This window comes from Plectropomus leopardus, chromosome 10 (genome assembly GCF_026936395.1).
Source record: "Plectropomus leopardus strain MGB_pleo_1.0 chromosome 10, ASM2693639v1, whole genome shotgun sequence".
NCBI classification, from domain to species: Eukaryota; Metazoa; Chordata; class Actinopteri; order Perciformes; family Serranidae; genus Plectropomus; species Plectropomus leopardus.
The window spans coordinates 6638972-6659030 of record NC_142185.1 but is presented as its reverse complement, the minus strand read 5'-3'; the positions used below and the strand labels follow the sequence as shown (position 1 = coordinate 6659030).

The 20059-nt window shown below is 39.3% G+C and overlaps 1 protein-coding gene across 12 annotated transcripts in view; it reads right to left on the bottom strand.

The window, feature by feature from the left end:
* The window catches only part of tns1b (tensin 1b), a 217433-nt gene that overhangs the window by 93999 nt on the left and 103375 nt on the right, over positions 1–20059 (bottom strand). For all 12 annotated transcript variants that reach the window (XM_088082949.1, XM_088082959.1, XM_088082948.1 and 9 more), the window contains one exon: positions 1405–1443. In XM_088082949.1, coding sequence (XP_087939075.1) covers positions 1405–1443 — 39 coding nt within the window. The remainder of the gene's footprint in view (positions 1–1404; positions 1444–20059) is intronic.

The following is a 20059-nucleotide window of genomic DNA, read 5'->3' as shown; positions in this document are numbered from 1 at the left end:
ATAATCTATTTCATGCTGCGTTGAAATTTCTTACCTTTGTCTTAGCTGCAAATTCAGGAAAAACCTCTGTCAAAATGAGTTTTTTTAAAAGATATAATTTTCAGTCTGTTCAGTTTTATTGCAGAAACATGTATCTAGTCGACTGAAAAAGAGCTTGATGTTATTATTCTAGTAGACTGACAAAAGTTTAATTTGTATTAGCAAAATTAATAACTTGATGCATGATAAAAAAAAAAATCAGTACTGCTTCCATGCAACATGGAAATGTAATGTATCCGTGAATTGCAGAAACATACAATACCACTATTTATTTTGGCAGTTGGGTTGATATTGTCTGACTGAAGATATAGTCATAAAAAAAATTATCACTTTAAATCTGCCTATGAAGGTCTTCAACTGTATTGTTAATACCGCAGTCTTACTCGATGGTACTAAGGAGTTTCTAGTAGCACCTTGAAGTTGACTTGAGAACAAATGGCCAACACTGTCAGCAGAGAAGAAGCAGCTTTAACAGACTACAGGTTAAATCAGTGAAGAGTAATATTTATGTCATAAGGAGGCCAACATGTAGTGTGGGAGGCTGAGTTTTTGTGCTTTAAAAACCAAAGAGCTCAGGTCCAAAGCAGCCCCTTAACAACTCCCAGAAAGCTTAGCCCATGTGGCTGTACATCTTACGCAGATGTCTTCATGTAGAAAGCATCTAGTGCATAAGCATCTGCAGAGGATAATGACATGGTCTTGCTTGATCACTGCAGCTTTTATGAAAAAAAAACCAAGACATTTCCAGAAATATTTTCTCTGCGAGTGCGAAAAAAGTGCAGGGGATATTTGCTTTGGTTTGTCAAGCACCCAAAACCATTTAAACACACAACATAGGAGGAAAAGAGCGAGCGAATGATCTCCAAGTCTAACACGGCTTCTAATGCCAATACCAAATAAGGCAACGGAGCAAGCGTGTTTTTATTGCCCTTGCAAAATCACTTCATACTCAGACTCCGACTCAAACACCAAAAGACGTCATCATGATATAGCAGATTCATGAACACAGCCTTATGTTCACCTTTCTTATCTAGAGGATTTTTGATTTCATGCAGCGGCAGCAGCAAATAGATCCAAAAATAATGCTCTTTTTCACAATTTAAACAGGACAGAGAAAACAACAATGCTTCAGTCGAGTAAAGGTTGGTTCATTTATGTAGCCTCAAATCACAAGATTGTCTCAGGGGGCCTCCAGATAATGGTTCATTATGTGCAATGGTAACTGCCTTGTTAGTGTCGCTGATAGAGGCTGTTACTTTCCAACCCTGTTTGCAATAATTCTGCACCAGGAAGGACCCAATAATGCCTGCTGAGCACGTACAGCATGGAAGCAATTACTAAGACAAAAGAAAATGTGTTACTTACCAGCTCATAGTTAGTTGCGGGAACACAAGATGAAGACACCTAAAAAAAACAAAAATAGAACCGGTCAGTCACATTGTTACTATCTGTAGTTGCATGAACATTAAAAACAGCAATGGACTCTGAATGTTCCTGCATTCACTGCATCTAGGTTAGGCTGTATGGCGTTATGTTTTGAAAGTGCACCCAACAAGATTTAACATGCCACCATTGTTGTATTCTATAGCCACATACAGATGCAAACCAGAATGGAGGGACATGTTTCATCAGACTTAAAGCTGGGCTCATCAATATTTTTATGTCAACAATGTAAAAAATGCCTATGTGTAATGTGAAGGGCTTCACTTGTAGCAACAAATGCACAGAGTACCATTAACAGGCTACAGTTTCCTTGGGATCTGTGGTGCCTTTTTAAACTGGTTGTAAAAATAAGACACTGCCAACAGCCATACTATAACTTCATGAAGGTATTTGTTGACAGGAGCTTTTTGTCCCCCACCTAATTCTACCATTTTTTTAAAAAAATTTGTTTTATCTCTGCTACTTTTTGGGTAATTTTCCTTGTACTTTTTTGTTACTGATTTTTTACCCATTTTTGAGTCATTTCCTCCTATTTTGCTCCCTACCCTTTCCCCTCACTTTTGAAAGAAATCAAGCTGATTTGCTCACGTTTCAAAGGGTTAAAGGACAAAATAACAACAAAGTGTAGGCACTGCAACAACCTGACTGGAAACTGACTCTCAAACCAGATCTCTGATCCTACATATTGTAAGATATTGTTTAAGTACCAGCAACAGTTAGCCATTGGTGTGGTTGCTCCAACAGAACTCATGATCTGTCTGGTGCCCGGGCTAATCTGATTACTATCCGACAGTTTCCATAATCATCCTGTGAGCTCAGAGCACGAACATGAGGACTGAGGCAGATAAACAGGAAGAATATAATGATAATGGTCTCAAACAGAAAATTCAAATGACGTGCTTCCAGAAAAAGATGAGAGCCTGATGAGGATAAACACAAACAGGATGCCACCACTTCCGTCCCGTGCAGGTCTGTATTGTCTCGTTTTGCTCCTGTTTCACCATCATTCTTCAGCACATGGAAACAAATCCCTACAAACTTAATTTTCACCAGTTAGCCATAAACACCGCCATGTCCTCTGTAGATAACTGACAAATGGCAACAGCACAAGTTCGCTTTATTATTCTACAAGGATTTTGACTTGTTTGTATCCTTCATCCTTCTTTTATTGCTATTACAGAACTGTTTCTGTTTTAGCTTTGAAAGATTAGGCCTCTGGGTTATCACAACAGTTGACCTCTGAAAGGCCCTTTCATCTTTACTGCTTCTCTACCACTCTCCTTATCCGAGACTAATTGTGTCATTGCATGAACACAAGCCCTCTGCTCTGCTGGGGTCTGCTTTGTGTTACTGTTGAAAGAAGCACATTCCCAGCCTTGCTGCAAAAAATAAAAAATGCACTGGTTCTCCTGACTATATATTTCACCTTTCGAAAACTTTGTGTGCTTTTAAACTTCATTGCAACTTTAAAAAATGTTACTGGGATGATAATAGAGGAAAAGTTACATGATATTGTGGCAAGTTTTAAATATTTAAACACACTGATGTACATAACTATGTGCCCCCTCTCTAAATTCTGAGGTTTTTGCAGGTCCATGAACACAGCACAGTCAGAGCTCTCCATGAGTTCTTTTTTTCCCTTGGCTGATCAGGTCAGATCATGGATGAGAGGAGCAGCTGCTGCAAGTGAATGTAAAGTTTAAAAGCTGGAAGAATGAGGGGTTAAGTTTCACCTTCAGTGCGCCTTACATTCTACTGCTCCGTCTGTACCCAGAGTACACTCTGCGCTCCAAGAATGTGGTACAACCGAACAGTATATAAATTACAACAGTGCTGCTAGTGAACGGTCCAGCTCCAAAAATAGCAGCAGATGTTTAAATCATGGCAGGCTGCTGCAAATAAATAAATGTGCGGAAAACTTTGCAGTTGTGATAATGATCCAAGCAGGACACCATTTCCAATACTGATTCAGCATACTTTTGGCATTTCTGAACTGCAATGTCTATCAGTCTACATACAATACACACTGTATGCAGGCTTTAAATCCAAGCTTAACCAAGTTATTTGAAAAAAAGGGCCAAAAATCTACGATAGTATGGTTAAGGCATGATACAACTAGATAAAATATCTACGATATTTTCAAGGAGTAGTATTGTGGATGTTTCCAAATCAAAGTAAATGGACCACTAGATGACAGTCATTGTTAAAATGACTAGATTCACAAAACTGAGGATGTGTAAGTCGCCTTGGGTCATTAAAATCTCTTTTAGAGCCGTTAGCCCATCTGGAATACAGGAATGTTAACTCTAAACAGGAAATGACCTTTATCAGATTACATGCTTTAGTTCCTTTTAGCAGCAGAAACAGCTGATACACTGATATGAAAAGAAAGCAGCACCTAATTTAAGACCTGTTCCAGTCCACCAGCTGTTAGTGCCATCCCATGCAACCTTGTGAGATGTAAAATACAAAATCTCCAAGATGATGCCACATTAGCGTCAAAAGTTAAATGAAAAGAAGAATCTTGTTACTTTTTTCATAGGATTAAAATATACTTCTGTGACAGCTGTCTGTCACAGTCTTCCAACACTTGTACACATCGACAGTCTGCTTGAATGATGGCATCCTGGTGGAATGTGTCTCTGTTTTTGAGAATTTCGTCTGGCATGGTGGAGTGAGTCTGGAGTCAATAGGATACTGTATCTCAGTCTGGCACGTCCACTACAAGTTATTCTAACCCTCCCATAACCCCCTCCATTCGCCCAAACCCCCTTCCTACTCCACCATCCTTATCACTGCAAGCACAGCGACATGCCGTTCTTCTCTCAGAGGCCCTGCTCCTTTGGGTGCTGCCTTTTTTTTTTGCCCTGACTCCTTGGGCCTGGTCAGTGTTTCCACCTGACGCTGCCTCTGCCTTGCGAGCTGTTGACAGCTTGTCCACCTGCACGCAGGAATCAAATGGTACATTGGCACGCACATTAGTCTCTGAATTTAGCCAAGTTTTTGAAAAATGTCTTGAAAAAGGTCTTGATTTTGGGAAATCCAGAAATGCAAATTGAAGTATTCTTAAGGAATGTGTTAATGAGTGATCATTTTTTATTTATTTATTTATTTTTTCATCGTATCAATGTATAAAGTTTGCTTTCATTTTTGTTTTCCTAGACACCTGGAGCTTGGACATTACAGTCCACCAATAGATCCCCACACACTGGTGTTTCCACTTATGTTGCCTGATTGGAACTCCTCTGAGGACTGTGTGGGCGTGTGCAGACAGTGATTAATTGACACATCACTCACTCCATTGTTAGTGTTGGAGTGCCAGTTGGGGTAGGACAATTAAAGCATTTCTATCATAACATGGATTTTTTGACCCCATGTCATTCCCAGCAGAGCTCTGCTAAGCTTCAACACAAGTAAAGGCCTTACATCCCAATATGAGCCAATGTAATAGGCCCTAATATCAGACAGACATTGCTAAAAGTCTAACTGCTGCTCAAATTCTGTCAGCTGTGAAGAAAGAAAAAGAACACATTGCACATGTTCAGTCAACTGAAGGTGTTGAGAACTGTTGTAGAATTAAGTCCAGAAAGCACATGCATCCTCATGCTGTCACAGTGAGGAGCACAAGGTAGTCAGACATCACCGGACCAAATCACAAATGCAGTCTGGAACCTCTCAGTCCAGGGGCAATATCAGTTATCAACATCTGATATTGAACGACTAGGCCCTGTGACCAGGTCTGTCCAGTTTACATAACCAGTCACAACACACTAGTACCTGCCAGGAAACAAACTGATAATGGACACCTTGTTGGGCATTATAGCTTATTTCATTAATACAGTGAACACTGGACAACCTTTACCTCAAAGATTTAGCCATCAGATAAACTGGTACTGCTGATACATTGTAAATAATTATTGTGAATTTGTACCATGAAATGTGAATTTGTAGTGACAATACGCCAGCAGACAAGAAAAAAACAAAACACAAAGAGCCACTTCATGAACAAGTCTCCTCTCCAAACATCAAAAAAGGGTATGCCAACTGACATTTAGCTGAATGTCAAGTCTAACAAAATTTATGCTTCTTATTTGCACTAAACAGGGTTAATAATATCTGAGATGACATCAGTGACAAAGCCAGCCAATGTCGCCAGTGTAATAAAACCTCTGATGTAAAGGTCAGATTGAGTTGGTAGTTAGTCTGCCCACATCAGAATAGCTCACATTCTCCCTCATGCTAAGTGGTTGCCTCTTAACATGGAGCTGGAGTGAAACTTTGCACTGTTGGAGTGTGGTCAAACAGTCACAGTTGAGATTTCCCAGAAACCACAGGGAATGTACCTGAAGGCAGGTGAGCACTATGTAGCTGCGGGTCAAGCAGCAGCAAACCACTTGGTGGAAAACACTACTAACAAAAAACATCTTATCTGAAAAGTGTTCATGTTCACGTCATATTATATGTTTTCTCACACATTCACTTACTTGTGGCAGCCTGCCATGATTAAAAAATCTGCTGCCACGGTTTGATTTTCTATTTTTGAAGCTGGACTGTTCATTAGGAGCCCTGTTGAAATATGTGGACAAATTGGTTATCCGTTGCACCACACTCTCAGAGCACAGTGAATGGGTACAGATGGTACTCTGGGTACAGATGGAGCAGCACTTTCAGGCACCGTGAAAGTGAAACTTAAGCATTTATTCTGATGGCTCTAAAAGTGTGCACTCACTCGCATTAGCTGCTCCTCACATGGATTGATCTGCTCTGATCACCTCTAAACAGATTGACAGATCAATTAAAGTCATGAAGAGCTCTGCCTGCAAAATTTTCAAAATTTGACTGTATATTCTTTTTTCTTTGCATCATTCAAGAATAAGTCAATTGGGGTGCCTGGTAGCTCATTTGGTAGAGCAGGGATCCCATGTACAAAGACTATGTCCTTGTGCAGTGGTTGTGGGTTCGATTTCAACCTGCGGCCCTTCGCATGTCATCCCCTCTCTCTATCCCTTTCACACAGCTGTTCTATCATTAAAGGAAAAAGCCCCCAGAAATAATAAAAAACAAGAATAAGAATAAGTCAGTTAAAAGGATAAGTTCAGATCTATCTTACTCACATGCCATATGTAAGAGTAATTTTAAGCAATCACAAAAGCAGATCAGACTGTACTTTAATGTGCATTTTTACATCTGAATCAAGCTGAGGATGGAAGCGATGTAACCAAAGGCTTCTGAATCCTATTTGAAAACCTACACAAAGCCTTTGTCTGTGCTCCATGGTGCGTGGGGAGAAGGCCTGGTGAGTGAGTGTGTGTTGATGCTATCGGGAGTATTCAAATGAGTGTAATATAATAAAGAATAATTGTGTTGTTGCATTCCATACATGCTTCTGTTAACAGCATTAAACAAGGGCCCATTTCCTGCAGACAAAAGTCCATGTCAGACGTCTCTTGTTTGCAGGACAGCGTTCACATGCAGTCAGCTTCCTGCTCGCTACTGACACACTCCAGACACAGTCATGTTATGTAACTGATGTCGCTCTCCCTGGTCTGAATATGTTAATGACCCTCGCTAATGACATGACCCTCGCAGAGCATCGGATAAATGATGAATTGAGTCATTATTTGGGTAAACAACCTGCAGTAAAATCTCTGTGATGTCTATAAATCTCAAACTTAACGTAGGAAAACTGAAACAGCAGAGTGATAAATCAGTCAAAAAAGCACATTCAAGCTTTACTCCAAGCAGTGAAATGATTGCCACGCAGGTTAGCTTGTTTCCAGCGTGGAAAAGAGCGTGGGGCAGAGTGCTACAGCTACAGAAACTTTTCCCGGCCCTCTGCACTGGCATATAAACACACGGCTGCCCTGAGTGCTTTTATGTTTATCCAGCTCCTTGCATCTGGCACATCCCAGCAGAACTATTCAGTGTGCAAATTCAATTTGCGAGCCGTAACCAGTAACAGAAGGCTTTTCTGCCGCCGTGATGGTGGAGCGTGCCAGAGTGCTGGTCCGTATGGACTTATTGGGATGTTATCAAAGCACAGAGGAATGATGGGAGAGCTCAGGTCCAAATGCGCATGCCTTATCACACTGTATTTATCTGCTCTTCTATCTATAATCATTGACTTATAACAATTTTGATGCATCTGCTGTATGTTTATCAAATGATCATTTCCTTGTATCTCTGTCTGCGCTTATTTTGTCTTTTTCTGCATCATCTTTTTTTCGTCTCTTCTGTCCATCTCTGTGAAAGTTATGGCCTCTTTTTTTCCTTCAGGGAAGGTTCTCAGATTTATTGAGTGGATTGGACTGCAGGACATGTATACGACTGAACGTCAGCCTCCAAACACTGTTCACTGTCTCACTGCTGCTGATTTATTCAGAGCATAAGAAACACTTCAGGAATGGCAGGACACGTGTGTGTTTGTAACCTATACTTTTCAGGTGTACATCTTTGTGCATCGTATAGTATACTACTACTATATAGCAATTTAAGTGTACTGACTTGAATCAGGCTGTTCTCATCCACTGTTTGTACATAGTTCCAACAGAAAGTACCAGAATTCATATATATCCCAAATATAGGCCTTTGCACACCAGATGCATTTTTTTTTCGTACAGTTGAATCAACTGTGATAAATTACTTTTCAAAGCTGTAGCCAGTAAATGCAAGCTTTAACACCAGCAACTTAATTTTGCAAGCAAAATTGTGCCTTTTACTTTTTTGGATTAAGGTTGATTATTCCAAAGTTGGTTTTATTGGATAAAAAGAAGAAACATTATCAATCATGAGCCAGTTTGTGTTCGTGTATGACCTACAGATTCACGGAGGTTGCAATTACATGATCAATGTGGTGAGGGACTAAAGAAGAATGTAGTCCGTGTAAAGAGGAAGGTTGGGGTGGTGGATGAGTACAGAGTTGCGGGTACTTTTACCGAGAACCCATTCACGTTAAATCTCGGTACCTAGGAGCACACCTAGGTGAGAATGCCACTTTCAAACAAGAGAGAGAGGCATAGCACAGCACAGCACCTCAAAGCCTGGAAGCCACCTGCGGAAACTTCTTGGCCGGCTTGAAGTCTGACATCCATAAGAAATACATTTATTTGGATGTTTCGGTAACTTGGCCTTTACGAGGCAAACAGTATTTTTACAAAGACAAGAATATTGTGGCTGTGAGTTTGCAATCAACAACATTTCCCACATGCATTGGCAAGTAATAAATACCAAACATAAATCAACTGTTTGCCTGATAGAGATCCAGTTACTACAACATCTAACATACCAATGTATTTCTTTTTCAAGTTAGACATTGTGCAAGTTTGTCTTCATATGTGCAAGATTTCTTCATATGATCATGTACTCCAGGCAATGTACCGTGTTTACATTGCATAGCCTACACTGCTACATATACCTCAAAGAAACATAATCTTTGTTGCAGCTAATTTTGTGGAGAATATGGAGCTTCATTGGGGGATTCCTTGGGGTCAGAAAAGACGAGGAAGCACCGCAAAGTGCTAAAGAAGTCAGGATGCCAGTTATGCAGCTCCTTCAGCATCCAGGCAAGCCAAGACTTCTACTGCAGCGCTGATAGTTTTGGTCTATCTGTTTTTTTTTCTTTTCTATTTTATTTTAACAGTAGCCTAGTATCACTTCTGTTTGTGATTGTATTTTTGTTCTGAAATCATGCAGGCTTATTTATTCCACATATTTTTCAGTTGGGCTTAAACAGAGAGCGAGACTAGCAAACACATGAGCAGAGAGACAGAATCGACTGCAGCTTCTTCAGAAAGTACATTTTTCTTATTACAGAAAGAGTAAAGTACCAGAAGAGGTACCGTTGGGTACTGGTAAGGAATTCAAGGTACTGGCACTGGTACCAGCACCATTTCAAATGTGAATGATACCCAATCCTAGCCTGTATACAGTAAATTTCTTTAGAGCAGAAAAATGTGTCAATTGATTCAAAATAATAATAGCAATATTTTGATGCTCATTTCCATCATTTATTAAGTAAAAGCAACGAATGCTGGTGGTCAAACATAACAAGACCTTTGAATAAGTCACCTTGTAATGTGTGATGGAGACTTTTCAAAAACTGTATTAATTTTTGAAAATTAAACAAGTGTTACTCTTAGGTTTGAAATGATTATGTACAGTTACTGAACGTCATGAAACAAGTATGCGTATATATATGTGTGTGTGTGTGTGTGTGTGTGTGTGTGTGTGTGTGTGTGTGTGTGTGCACGCGTGCGCGTGGACGCCTGTGTACTGGATAAAGATTAAGATCAACCTCACCGCAGGAGCAAAGAACCAAACACAGATAAAACTGTGACAGCTCAAATATATGAGAAGATTAAAGGCATAATAAAGAACATATACAGTACTTTATGTTATCCCGCTTGAATAACTTGTGCCCCAGAGGGATTGTGACGGCCTCTGTATGTCCCTGCCATGTTTCTTCTCCACGGCCAGGACTCAAAGTGGCCTTGTGCCGACCGGAGCGCCTGCTCATTCTCACCCTGTCTTTGTTGGACAGGGCTGACGGCGTGGAGAGGGGAGAAGCTACAGCTTGTTTCTTTTGTTCCAAAGTTACAGCGGGGGTCACGTTCCCTTCCCATGCTCTTTCAGCTAAGAGCTGGTATTTACCAGCACGCTAATTTACACATTTAGCATGGCTCTCACTGTCTGGCACTGGGCCAAGTGGTGGAGGAGGAGGAAGGCGGGGGCGGGAGAAGGAGGCAGCCATGAAGAATCAGGGTTAAGGGGAGTGTACACTCTTAAGTATTCATAGTTAAAGTCCCTTGGTTATGGAGCTGGTTGTTCTTCCAATCATACAAGTTCGTCATCTTCTGTGTTTGATGGGAAGCAACCCAATTTTAGTTTTCACTGCCAATCTCATTTCAAGTCAGTCCACACTGAGGCAACTCTTTGACATTTTGGGCAAAGCGCTTCTTTGCCGTCTCACCCAGAGACAGATGAGAAGATCAATATCTATTTCATCTCTGTACATACAGAGACAAAGACAACCCAGACATAGCTCAAAAACAAGAAGCAAGGGAAAACTTCTGTCAGAAATGAATCATAGTCTTTCAGCATTTCCCGCATTTTGTATCTTAGTGACACTGTTAAGATGAAAACATTTTTCCACATGATGTCATTGGACATCTGCTCACTCGCAGGAGATGTAACTGTAGGAACCAGTGTAAAGACGCAGATACACAGTACAAGTCAGACAGGAGAAAGTGGATGGAAAAGGGTTGTAGTTATGACTGTAAAGCCAAAGTAAATGGGGTATATCAGGGGAAAATGTTAAAAAATCCCATTGAGATATGTTTTAGGACATGCAGTATAAAATAATATAATAAGTATTTGTGTCTGACACAGTATTTTCCGAAAAAAAAAAGTGTTAAAAGACAAACAATGGCATCTACTACTCCCTTGAAAACTCCAAAACTTAAGAATATACAAATATTAGTTTTAGAACTGCTGGATAAATAGGCCCTCATTTATCAATCCTACATAAAAAAACAGCACACATCTCAACACAGAAATGATCTACAGAAGGGGTTGGCATGTAATTAATGAAATATTCATATGTCGCCAATCACAGCATGGGGATGCTTCTGAACCCAGAATATGTTGCATTGATATTCTGGGTTCAGAGGCATCACTCCTTTAGTTAATGTGATAGAGAAGCATATCATGGCCAAAAGGAGAAACTTCTCTGAGTTAGAAATAGAAATGAAAATGTCCCAGGTCCAATTTAACCACTATGTTGCTACATGTAGCTACATGCTACGTGAAATATGTGATCTTAGTTGCCGATTCTTTCTCCCTAATTTCAGATTATACTATTACTGGAACATGAGATTATGAAGGTTTTGGTTTAGAAGCTTTTAATTGATGAAAGTTTTGCTATATTTGGTTATAGTCATTCTAAGTCCACTGCTACATGTAGCAACATGCTATGTTTCTGATTGCATCTCCCTAATTTCGGGTCCTATTCCTTTACATATATATATATATATATTTATGTGTGTGTGTGTGTGTGTGTGTATTTATTTAATTTTTAACAGGTATAAAAAGGAAGTGGAGAAAAAAAAATTAAAAATAAGGAAAAGATAAGTAGATAATATTCCTGCTGGAACACATCCATTTGTGTTTGGAAGCTTTCACGGGTGATTTTTTTTTTTTTTTATTGACAAAAGTGCAAATGTACTCGTTTACAGTCATTTCCCGGCTGCAATGACATGCAGAGACTCTGAGAACACAGATGCAGAAGACCTGGAAATGCTGACCAATCAAAGCAGATTGGGCTTTACCAGCAAGGCGAAGGGTAAATACAGCACAGACAGTATCATAAAAATGTTGTTTAATCATATATATGTTCTACAGACACCCAAAATACAAGTGTGAACCTACAAGTGAGCATAAAAGGTCCCCTTTAGACTTTATTCTACCGTTAAACCACAAGACTGACTTCCAAGTCAGACACTAGTCCCAAAAAATGATTGAAAATGTTGATGTATGCCTACCACTGTTCCGTTAAATATACACACAGATAACCACATAATATGATATCGTGGTTATGACAGTTATTGTGGTAACTGTGCACACTAATATTTAACATGGTCGAGTGCAGGATTTGCCATGGTCTTAAACCATAATCTTACATCAGGGTAATGTGTTCTTGAGGAAAGATAAATGAGATTGGAGGGAGTTGACAAAAACAATCTCACCACAGGGTCCTTTCAGTAGCTGTTTTGGGGCTTTTAATACTCATACCATTAGTGTTCAGATGTATATTTTGTGGAAGCTTGTACTGTAATAGCTGCTGCCTTTCTAAGCTATATTGACATTGTATGAGCGCCTCGGTCTCAGAAGGAAGGAGGTTGTTGGGAAATTGGACAAGCTGAGGTTAGTCTGTGCTAGGAGTCAACCATGCTGGCATATAGCACACCACAATAAGATGAGCTATTAACTTATAACTCTGGCAAAAGGCGCCTAGGAAGTAAGGAAATTTATGTTAAGAAGCAAGGATCTTAGAGGCAACTGCCACATTAACTCACCCTCACACCTACACTTTCCTGTATGTAATGACGGATGGATGGGCGGGTTTGGATTTCACATTTAATCCCGCCAAAGTCTCTCCCTGTCTTTCTCATCCTCTCTGTCTCTACTGCCTCCTTTATCTAAGTCTCTTTCAACTCCCCCCTTTTTTTGCACAAAATTATTATCCTAATGCACGCAACAGCTGAACATGAGAAATGTCAGAGAGAGGTTATGTAAGAATTGCCTGTGAGGTTCACTCAACATTTTTTTGCTTTCAATGTGCATCTATTGACAAAATATTGACACATTCTCAGATTTCCTTAACCAGACTCCGACAAGCATCTATCACTAATGCACAAATACTACTGTTATAAATAGAATTAATATGTCTCTGGTTGAGAAATCAACATTGCCATTAGCCAGTCAAACAACCTCTGCAAAATTATCAAGGCCATTAAACTTGGATTTTCACACAGTGGACAAAAAGGTTTTTGGTTTTGGTTTAAAAAAGAACATGTGTTACATAACTTATTATATGTTATGGAGGTTAAGTATATTATGTAAGTTAACTTGTGTGCATAAGTTAAAATAAGTTATTGCTGCCTACCCAGGACATAAACAGCGGTCTCCTGGGTCAAAGTTCTGTTAGTTTGGCCCACACATCCCCTAAAACTTTGCCATACCCAGATTTTGAAGCTTTATAAACTACATCACCTGACTTTCTCAATTTCTTCTGTCATAATTACTAATTACTAGCTCGAGGTTGCAGTCTAACAACATGAAAATATAGGAGGTGTAGAGCCATACTATCCCACTTTATACTCCCAAAGACAACGGATAAAATCCATTCAATGGGCTGATAACATTTGATTTGGATAGTTAAAAGACAGTCCTTTTAACCCTTTGAAACCAGGGAAAATTGGCTTGTTTTTGTCTTTTTTTTTTTCAAAAACACGGGAAGAAAGGTATATGCAACTTAAGAAGAAATGACCCAGAATTAAACAAGACATTAAGTGAAAAGTTTCTTTTAAAAATTACTTGAAATAGAGCAAAACCTAAACCAAGAAAAGCCCCAAACAAACAACAACAAAAATGGGAGAGTAGATAAAGGGAAGTTACCTTAAAAACTGCTTAAAAATTATAATAATCCTTTAAAATAATTATAAATACATAATTAGGACAAAGTACCTAAAACACTACATTGTACATTTTATAGTAAGAAAAGTAAGAAGACATATTATTGCTGTATATCCATGCTGCTTATCCCTGCATAAACATTTCCTCATCTTTTAGCACACCAGTCCTCAAGTCTTAGCTGCTTGGAGAGTTTCAGGAACCTGGCACCAATGTTTCCTGTCTTTCTGTTCTTGACCAAGCCTCTTTCCCTATCAATCAGCCATGGTAAGCAAACAACAACATGAGGGCTTTCTGGCAAAACCAAGGAACCAGGTCTGCTTTCTATAAACATTCCTCAAAGAGACATGAGGGCTTGATAAGATGAAGGAAAAAAAAAAAAAAAAGAAAACAACTTCTTCACCCTCCCAGTCGACTGCTGGCATACACACATGCACACATGGGGCACATACTTCACATAGTGTTCACATGGGTGCTCAGTCATACGGAATAAAACAGCACTTCTGACTTGTTTTTTTTACAATAATTGATTTGACTAAACATGAATTATAGCCAACTAATTTCACGCTTTTTCCATAGTCTTGCCAAGAAATATAAATTCTTTACAATCTAAAAACTTTTATTTTAATGTATTACTATCATTATCATACTATTTTTTGCACAAAGTTTGTACTTGTGCACAGCTATATAAACATTTTTAAAAAGATTTTTTAAATTCATAACATTTGCACAAAAATCAATATGCTCATCCTTATCTGTGGACTGGATTTACTGAAGGCAGCATGGGGATTGGGGAATGGGGAATTCAGGAAACCAGAGCTCAGAAACGGTTTGCATTGGTATTACGTCAAAGTTATAAAAAGATCAAATTCAATGACAAAAAAACTGTTTAAACCAGTTAGTTTAGAAAACCTCAGTAAATAAACAGGGTGGCAAAAGCCCCCACCCACTCTTTTCCATCCTGGTGGCTGTACCACTGCTTTCAAATAACTTCTAATTCAAGTTGATGCCTTTAGAGCACAGCCAGGTTCCCCAAATCTGCTGTAAATCTGAAAACAAGCTATATGCAGTGATGTAATATTCAACCACAGGGGTTCAAAGCGACGGCATCTTGTCAAAGTCCATTAGGTTCACGTCAAAATATTAAAGTCAGCAAGTATATCCAGAGGTAGGGTAGAAATCGACTAGTGCGGTGTTGGAAGTGAATTCTTAGTATATGACATCATGATCCCCTGCCTCTCTTATGCCTGCTGAACAAACACACTGTTAGACATCAAAACTGGATCTGTGCTTGGGGGTACAGGTTAGCTCACTGGAATAAAAAACATGAAACTGAAACATTATACGTTTTTTTGTCTCTTTCTACTTTATTTTCTCCAATTTTTAATATAAAAGTTCCATAATAAGATGATCAATGTTAATAAGATTACCTGTTTAACCCAGGTGCAATGTATACCAATTACTTATTCTTATACGTGTGACGACAGCAGGAATGTATTCAGTTAATGTTACATCTATTCTGATTGTTTATGTGCTGTGCTGACCTGTGATTGTGTGCCCTCATTGACGACCAATAACGTAATTTGTACGACCCTGACTGCAAGCAACCCTGGTGGTGTGCCAATCAGATTGAAATAGACCCTGGTCTGACCCACCTGGGTCACAAAGCCAAGTAATTCAGCGTGGGTCAATACCTTCAAACAACCCTGGTTGAGTCCTCAGTGTGAACTGAGTACAGTTGACAAAGGAAACCATCAATCTTGTTCACATTCTACACGACTGGGTACCAAACTGATACAAAAGTGTGCATATTGTTCCATTCCCAAATGAGGAAAAGGGGTTATGGGGGAACTTTTACTCAATAGCTTCCAAAGCAAAGATTAATGTCTATCTGACTCAAAGTTTCACCAGTTGGATGGGCACTGATCCTAAACAAAGACCAAAATTTAACCAGAATAAGGCTGCACCTAATTCTACCTCTCCACCCACGTACAAAATCCAAGCATGTGCATTTGAGGGCATCGGGGCAACAATAGCCATTTAAATCTATAGATCTGCAAATTCAAAACTCTTCACATGGCTTAAACATAACAAACTTCAGCTGAGTTTCATTGAAGGCGCCACATTCAATAAAGATCATGTTGCTTTGAAGCCAAAAGAAAGATCTGCATTTGGGAGATGGAACCCTGCACGGGTCAAATAAGGCCATCTACCTCTACAACTATACGATATTGTGTCTTTTTCAGCAACTACATGTTATAGTCATTGGTTTGGAAAGTTTGGCAACTGATAGGGCAACCATGTCAGTGTTGTCACTGCAAATTGGGAAAAATGTAATTTGGTGATCAAAAATGTAAAGCCCCTTGTCAAACTAAAAAGCCATGCCAAAGACTGGGAACGCTTTTTACCGCCTTCTTTCTCATTCCTCAACTATGAAAATGTGAATGCTGTTCAAGAAAGGGCCATTATACCAGGCTTTAAGCTTGATTGCATGGAGTCATTTAAAAGATTAGCTGTCATTAAATGTTTCACTATAATGTTCCTCTTTTCAGGGGTATTATGAGGAGTTCCTCTATTTAAGGGGTATTAGACTGTGAGGGTCTGCAGAAAGCTTTGGTCTGAGTATGCTGGCACCAGTTATCACTGAACGACAAATGGGGAGAAACCATGATTGTGGGCAAGTGGTTTCATTTAGAGTTGAGCTTTTCTTGAGCAGAAACCAACCAAGTCATCATAGCTTTCTACCCAAAATGTCTAAAACACAAACCTGATGCACACGTTTGGTGAAACAGTTTGAGTTGTAGCACAAGGTAAAAACCAAACATTGAAACTGAACACATTACAACCGTTCTGAGTGAATGAACGAGGCATGATTTGGTCCATGTTGGTGGGCTTTGCCGTGTCTTAGAGGTACTGAAGTGTTACAGCCTCAAAGCAGTAAATTCTAAAGGGGTCCACTGTTCATTTTAACTGCAACATTAGTCTGCGGATATGTTCCCTCATGCACTCTTTAAACGCCTTCCTCTGGGCCTATGACAGCAGTTTCTCATACGTGCCAGACGACCTGCTAAGTAACTACCTTAAGTGAAACATTATATGACGCCCTTGAAAAACGTGACGCTTTTACTGTGCCTTCATTGGATACTATTAATCATACTAAAAGCCCAACTGTAAGGCATGATGCTTTGGCAAGGCTATAGATTATTTATGTTGCTAATGTATTGCAGGTCCATGGTGTGTGCCAGCATTTCATCCAGAGGACAAAGGGTATAAATAAATATACATTACAGTTCTGCCAAGCGTTTTGTGAGGATAAAACAAATTCCAGTGATATAATGTAATTTGTATTACATTAGGCGGGATATCTATCAAGCCGTGTACTGGTTAGGCCCATACTGTATATGCAAGCTTTCTACTTGAGCATAACATTGAGTAAAAAATGTTCTTACTTGCTAATATTTCAATGTACTTTTGTGCTTTTAAATAAATACACACACATATATATATATACCTCTGTACCTATCTACATATCTGTCTATCTACATTTCTATCACTTGTCTATTTACATATCTATCTATCTATGTATCTATCCATCTATCTACATATCTGTCTATGTAACTACGTATCTATCTGCCCATTCATCTATCCATCTACCTTTAATGAATTGTGAGAAGAGAAAAGAGTAGGAGAACAAATATTACAAACTAGTAAAGGAAATAAAGGTTTGGCTTAGACAGCTCTCTTCTTTGTGGTTTATGTGGTGATGTGAATTGAAACAAGGCGTCCAGTCTTATAACAGGACTTTTTAAGACAGACATTTATCAAACACAAGTCCTCTGCAGTCACAGTGTCCTGTATCAATGAGAAACCTAATAAAAACAATCATAAAGGCTCTCTTTTACAATACATATTATTGCAAGAGGTTAAGCTGTGTCTGTAAGGACTGAAACACACACAAACATGCTCGCACACACACACACACACACACACACACACACACACACACACACACCAAGGAAGGATTACCTCAGCAGAGAAGCATGAGAATTCATGCTGGTGGTTTTTTATGGTCCATGGACCACTGCCTTATCCCTAATCCCAGAAACTCTCACACACAGACATATTCTCTCACCACACACCTTTATAAAGTGCCCATCCATTCCTATGTGCCCCATCCTGGCTGTGTGTGCAGTTGTGTGTGTCTGTGGTTAGGCATCTATCATGAGCTGCCTAAAGGAGGGACGGGGGGTTGACTAAAGCACTGTTTCCCTGGCAGATGGTAATGATGAAAAATGTCTTTTCTGAAATCCAGTCCGGCACGGGCTCTCTGCCAGTGGATGTACGCCATTCCCACACAACCAGGAGTCATGGGTAATGCGGTTGTCCACGCAGGACAGTGCTGTGTTACATTCATGTTTGACAAGGAATGCTTCCAAGGAATGTGTGGGTCACACATCGTACAAGTGACAACAAATCTGATGTCAAATATTGCACATTACAGCATATATGGGCATTTTATACAATACTTTGACTAACAGTGGATCAGATGACTGTATGATCACTCACTGTGATGAACCCACACAGAATTATCACACAACTTTGCAGTTCCCCTCAGCTTTATCAAATGTTTTAGCTTTTTATAATCAAAATGACAGCCAAAGATTGTCTTTTCTAGCAACCTAACATTTTAGGCCTGTCTTGTAGAGTTTCAAAATCTAGTTATTTTAGTTTATATTGCGCTTGCATTGTCCCTTATTCTAAAAAAAGTAGTGTTTAATCCAATTACCACAAACCAACTCCAGTGTAAGAGCACTGGTCAGCGTCTGGGTCTAAAATAACGCTGTAATATACAATATAACCTACAGTGCACACTGATGCTTGGGAACTTGGAAGCGAAGGGTTCCATGCACAATGCACAGGAAATTGGAGGTGTACAGCATTGTAACTTTGACTTATTTGACTCAAGCCCCTCTCAGACTGCTCGAAAAAACCCACAAACACCTGTCAACATCTGGCTTTTTTAATGTAGTAGGAAAGCTTACAATTGACATCATTCACACACACATCCAATGACTCTGGAGTAGTCACACAACACTCAGGTGAACAGGCTAATTTAAACCCCTTACAGGTGAGATGCAATGGTACACCACCACAAAACATCACCCATCTCCTTCCAAGCAGTGCTATAACACTGATCCAAACTAGTCTGCACCGAGTTTTTAAAAAAGAGACTGTAGAAGTTAGAGATATATAAAAATAAGTAACCGCTGTAAAGTTTTCACAGGCCTCCATGCTGCTTTCTAGTGTTTAATAACCTGTTTTCCAGACTGTCTGTGATGTCAAACATGAAACAACAAAAAACAACAACAACAAAAGCCCTCACACAAAAAGCCATACTCATCTGCTGCAGAGCCATGTACAGATCTCTCTTCTACTAGCAATGTTAAAGGACATATTCATCAGGTTCACTGATATTTAAAAAAGCCACATATGCATGCTAATCTTGGTGGAAACGGGGTTTTAGTGGCCTGGTGTAAGACAGTTCCATCAAGCGGGTTATTGTTTAAAAAAATGTTAATATCAGTACCAATACCAGTACGCCTGATAGTTATACAGAGTATTTAATTTGATACGTTTATTTCTATTTCATTAGTTACCCATCATGTGAATAGAAAAATTCAGTTGCATAGAATCCCACCAGAGGTTTGTAGCATAACCAAACATAAAATTTTAATAGGATCCTGGCACCAATACACAGACTGTATGGATTGTAGCTGCAGCTGGAGTGGGCCAATCATACATCACATAAACTGACGAACACTTGCAGTGATTGGCTGAGGGCTAAATCATATAAATAGTCATTGTTTTCTATCGGGGTACAAACAGGATTGAGTGCAGGTATCGTATCACCAGATAAGTTTAATTACTTGATACTGGATTGTTTCGCTTATACATTAAAGGTTTCCAGTACTGATGCCGAGTCTTCCTGTCTACAATAACACTGGAACACTGGGATGAGGCCAGCAACAACCAGTGACGCCTGCATTTGGCTGCCATTGTGTTGCAACATCTCCATTGAACTATAGTACATTAATTCATCTATTAGAACCATATTTGAACTAGTTAAGACAACTTGAGGCTTATCTAACACAAAATGTAGTGTTGGAAGCACTTCTATCGCCTAAACAAATAAGAATCCATTAAGAATCCAGACAGCAGCACAGACAGGATTGACGGGGAAAATCACATTTGTCAGTATGCAGTGCTACCTTGCAAATCTCTTTTAAAGAATACACTCTATGTTTTCACACTATGCCCTTATCCCTTTTTCCTCCCCAATTTGAAGTAAATTGGAGGCAATTGTGACTCACACTACATGCCAAAAATT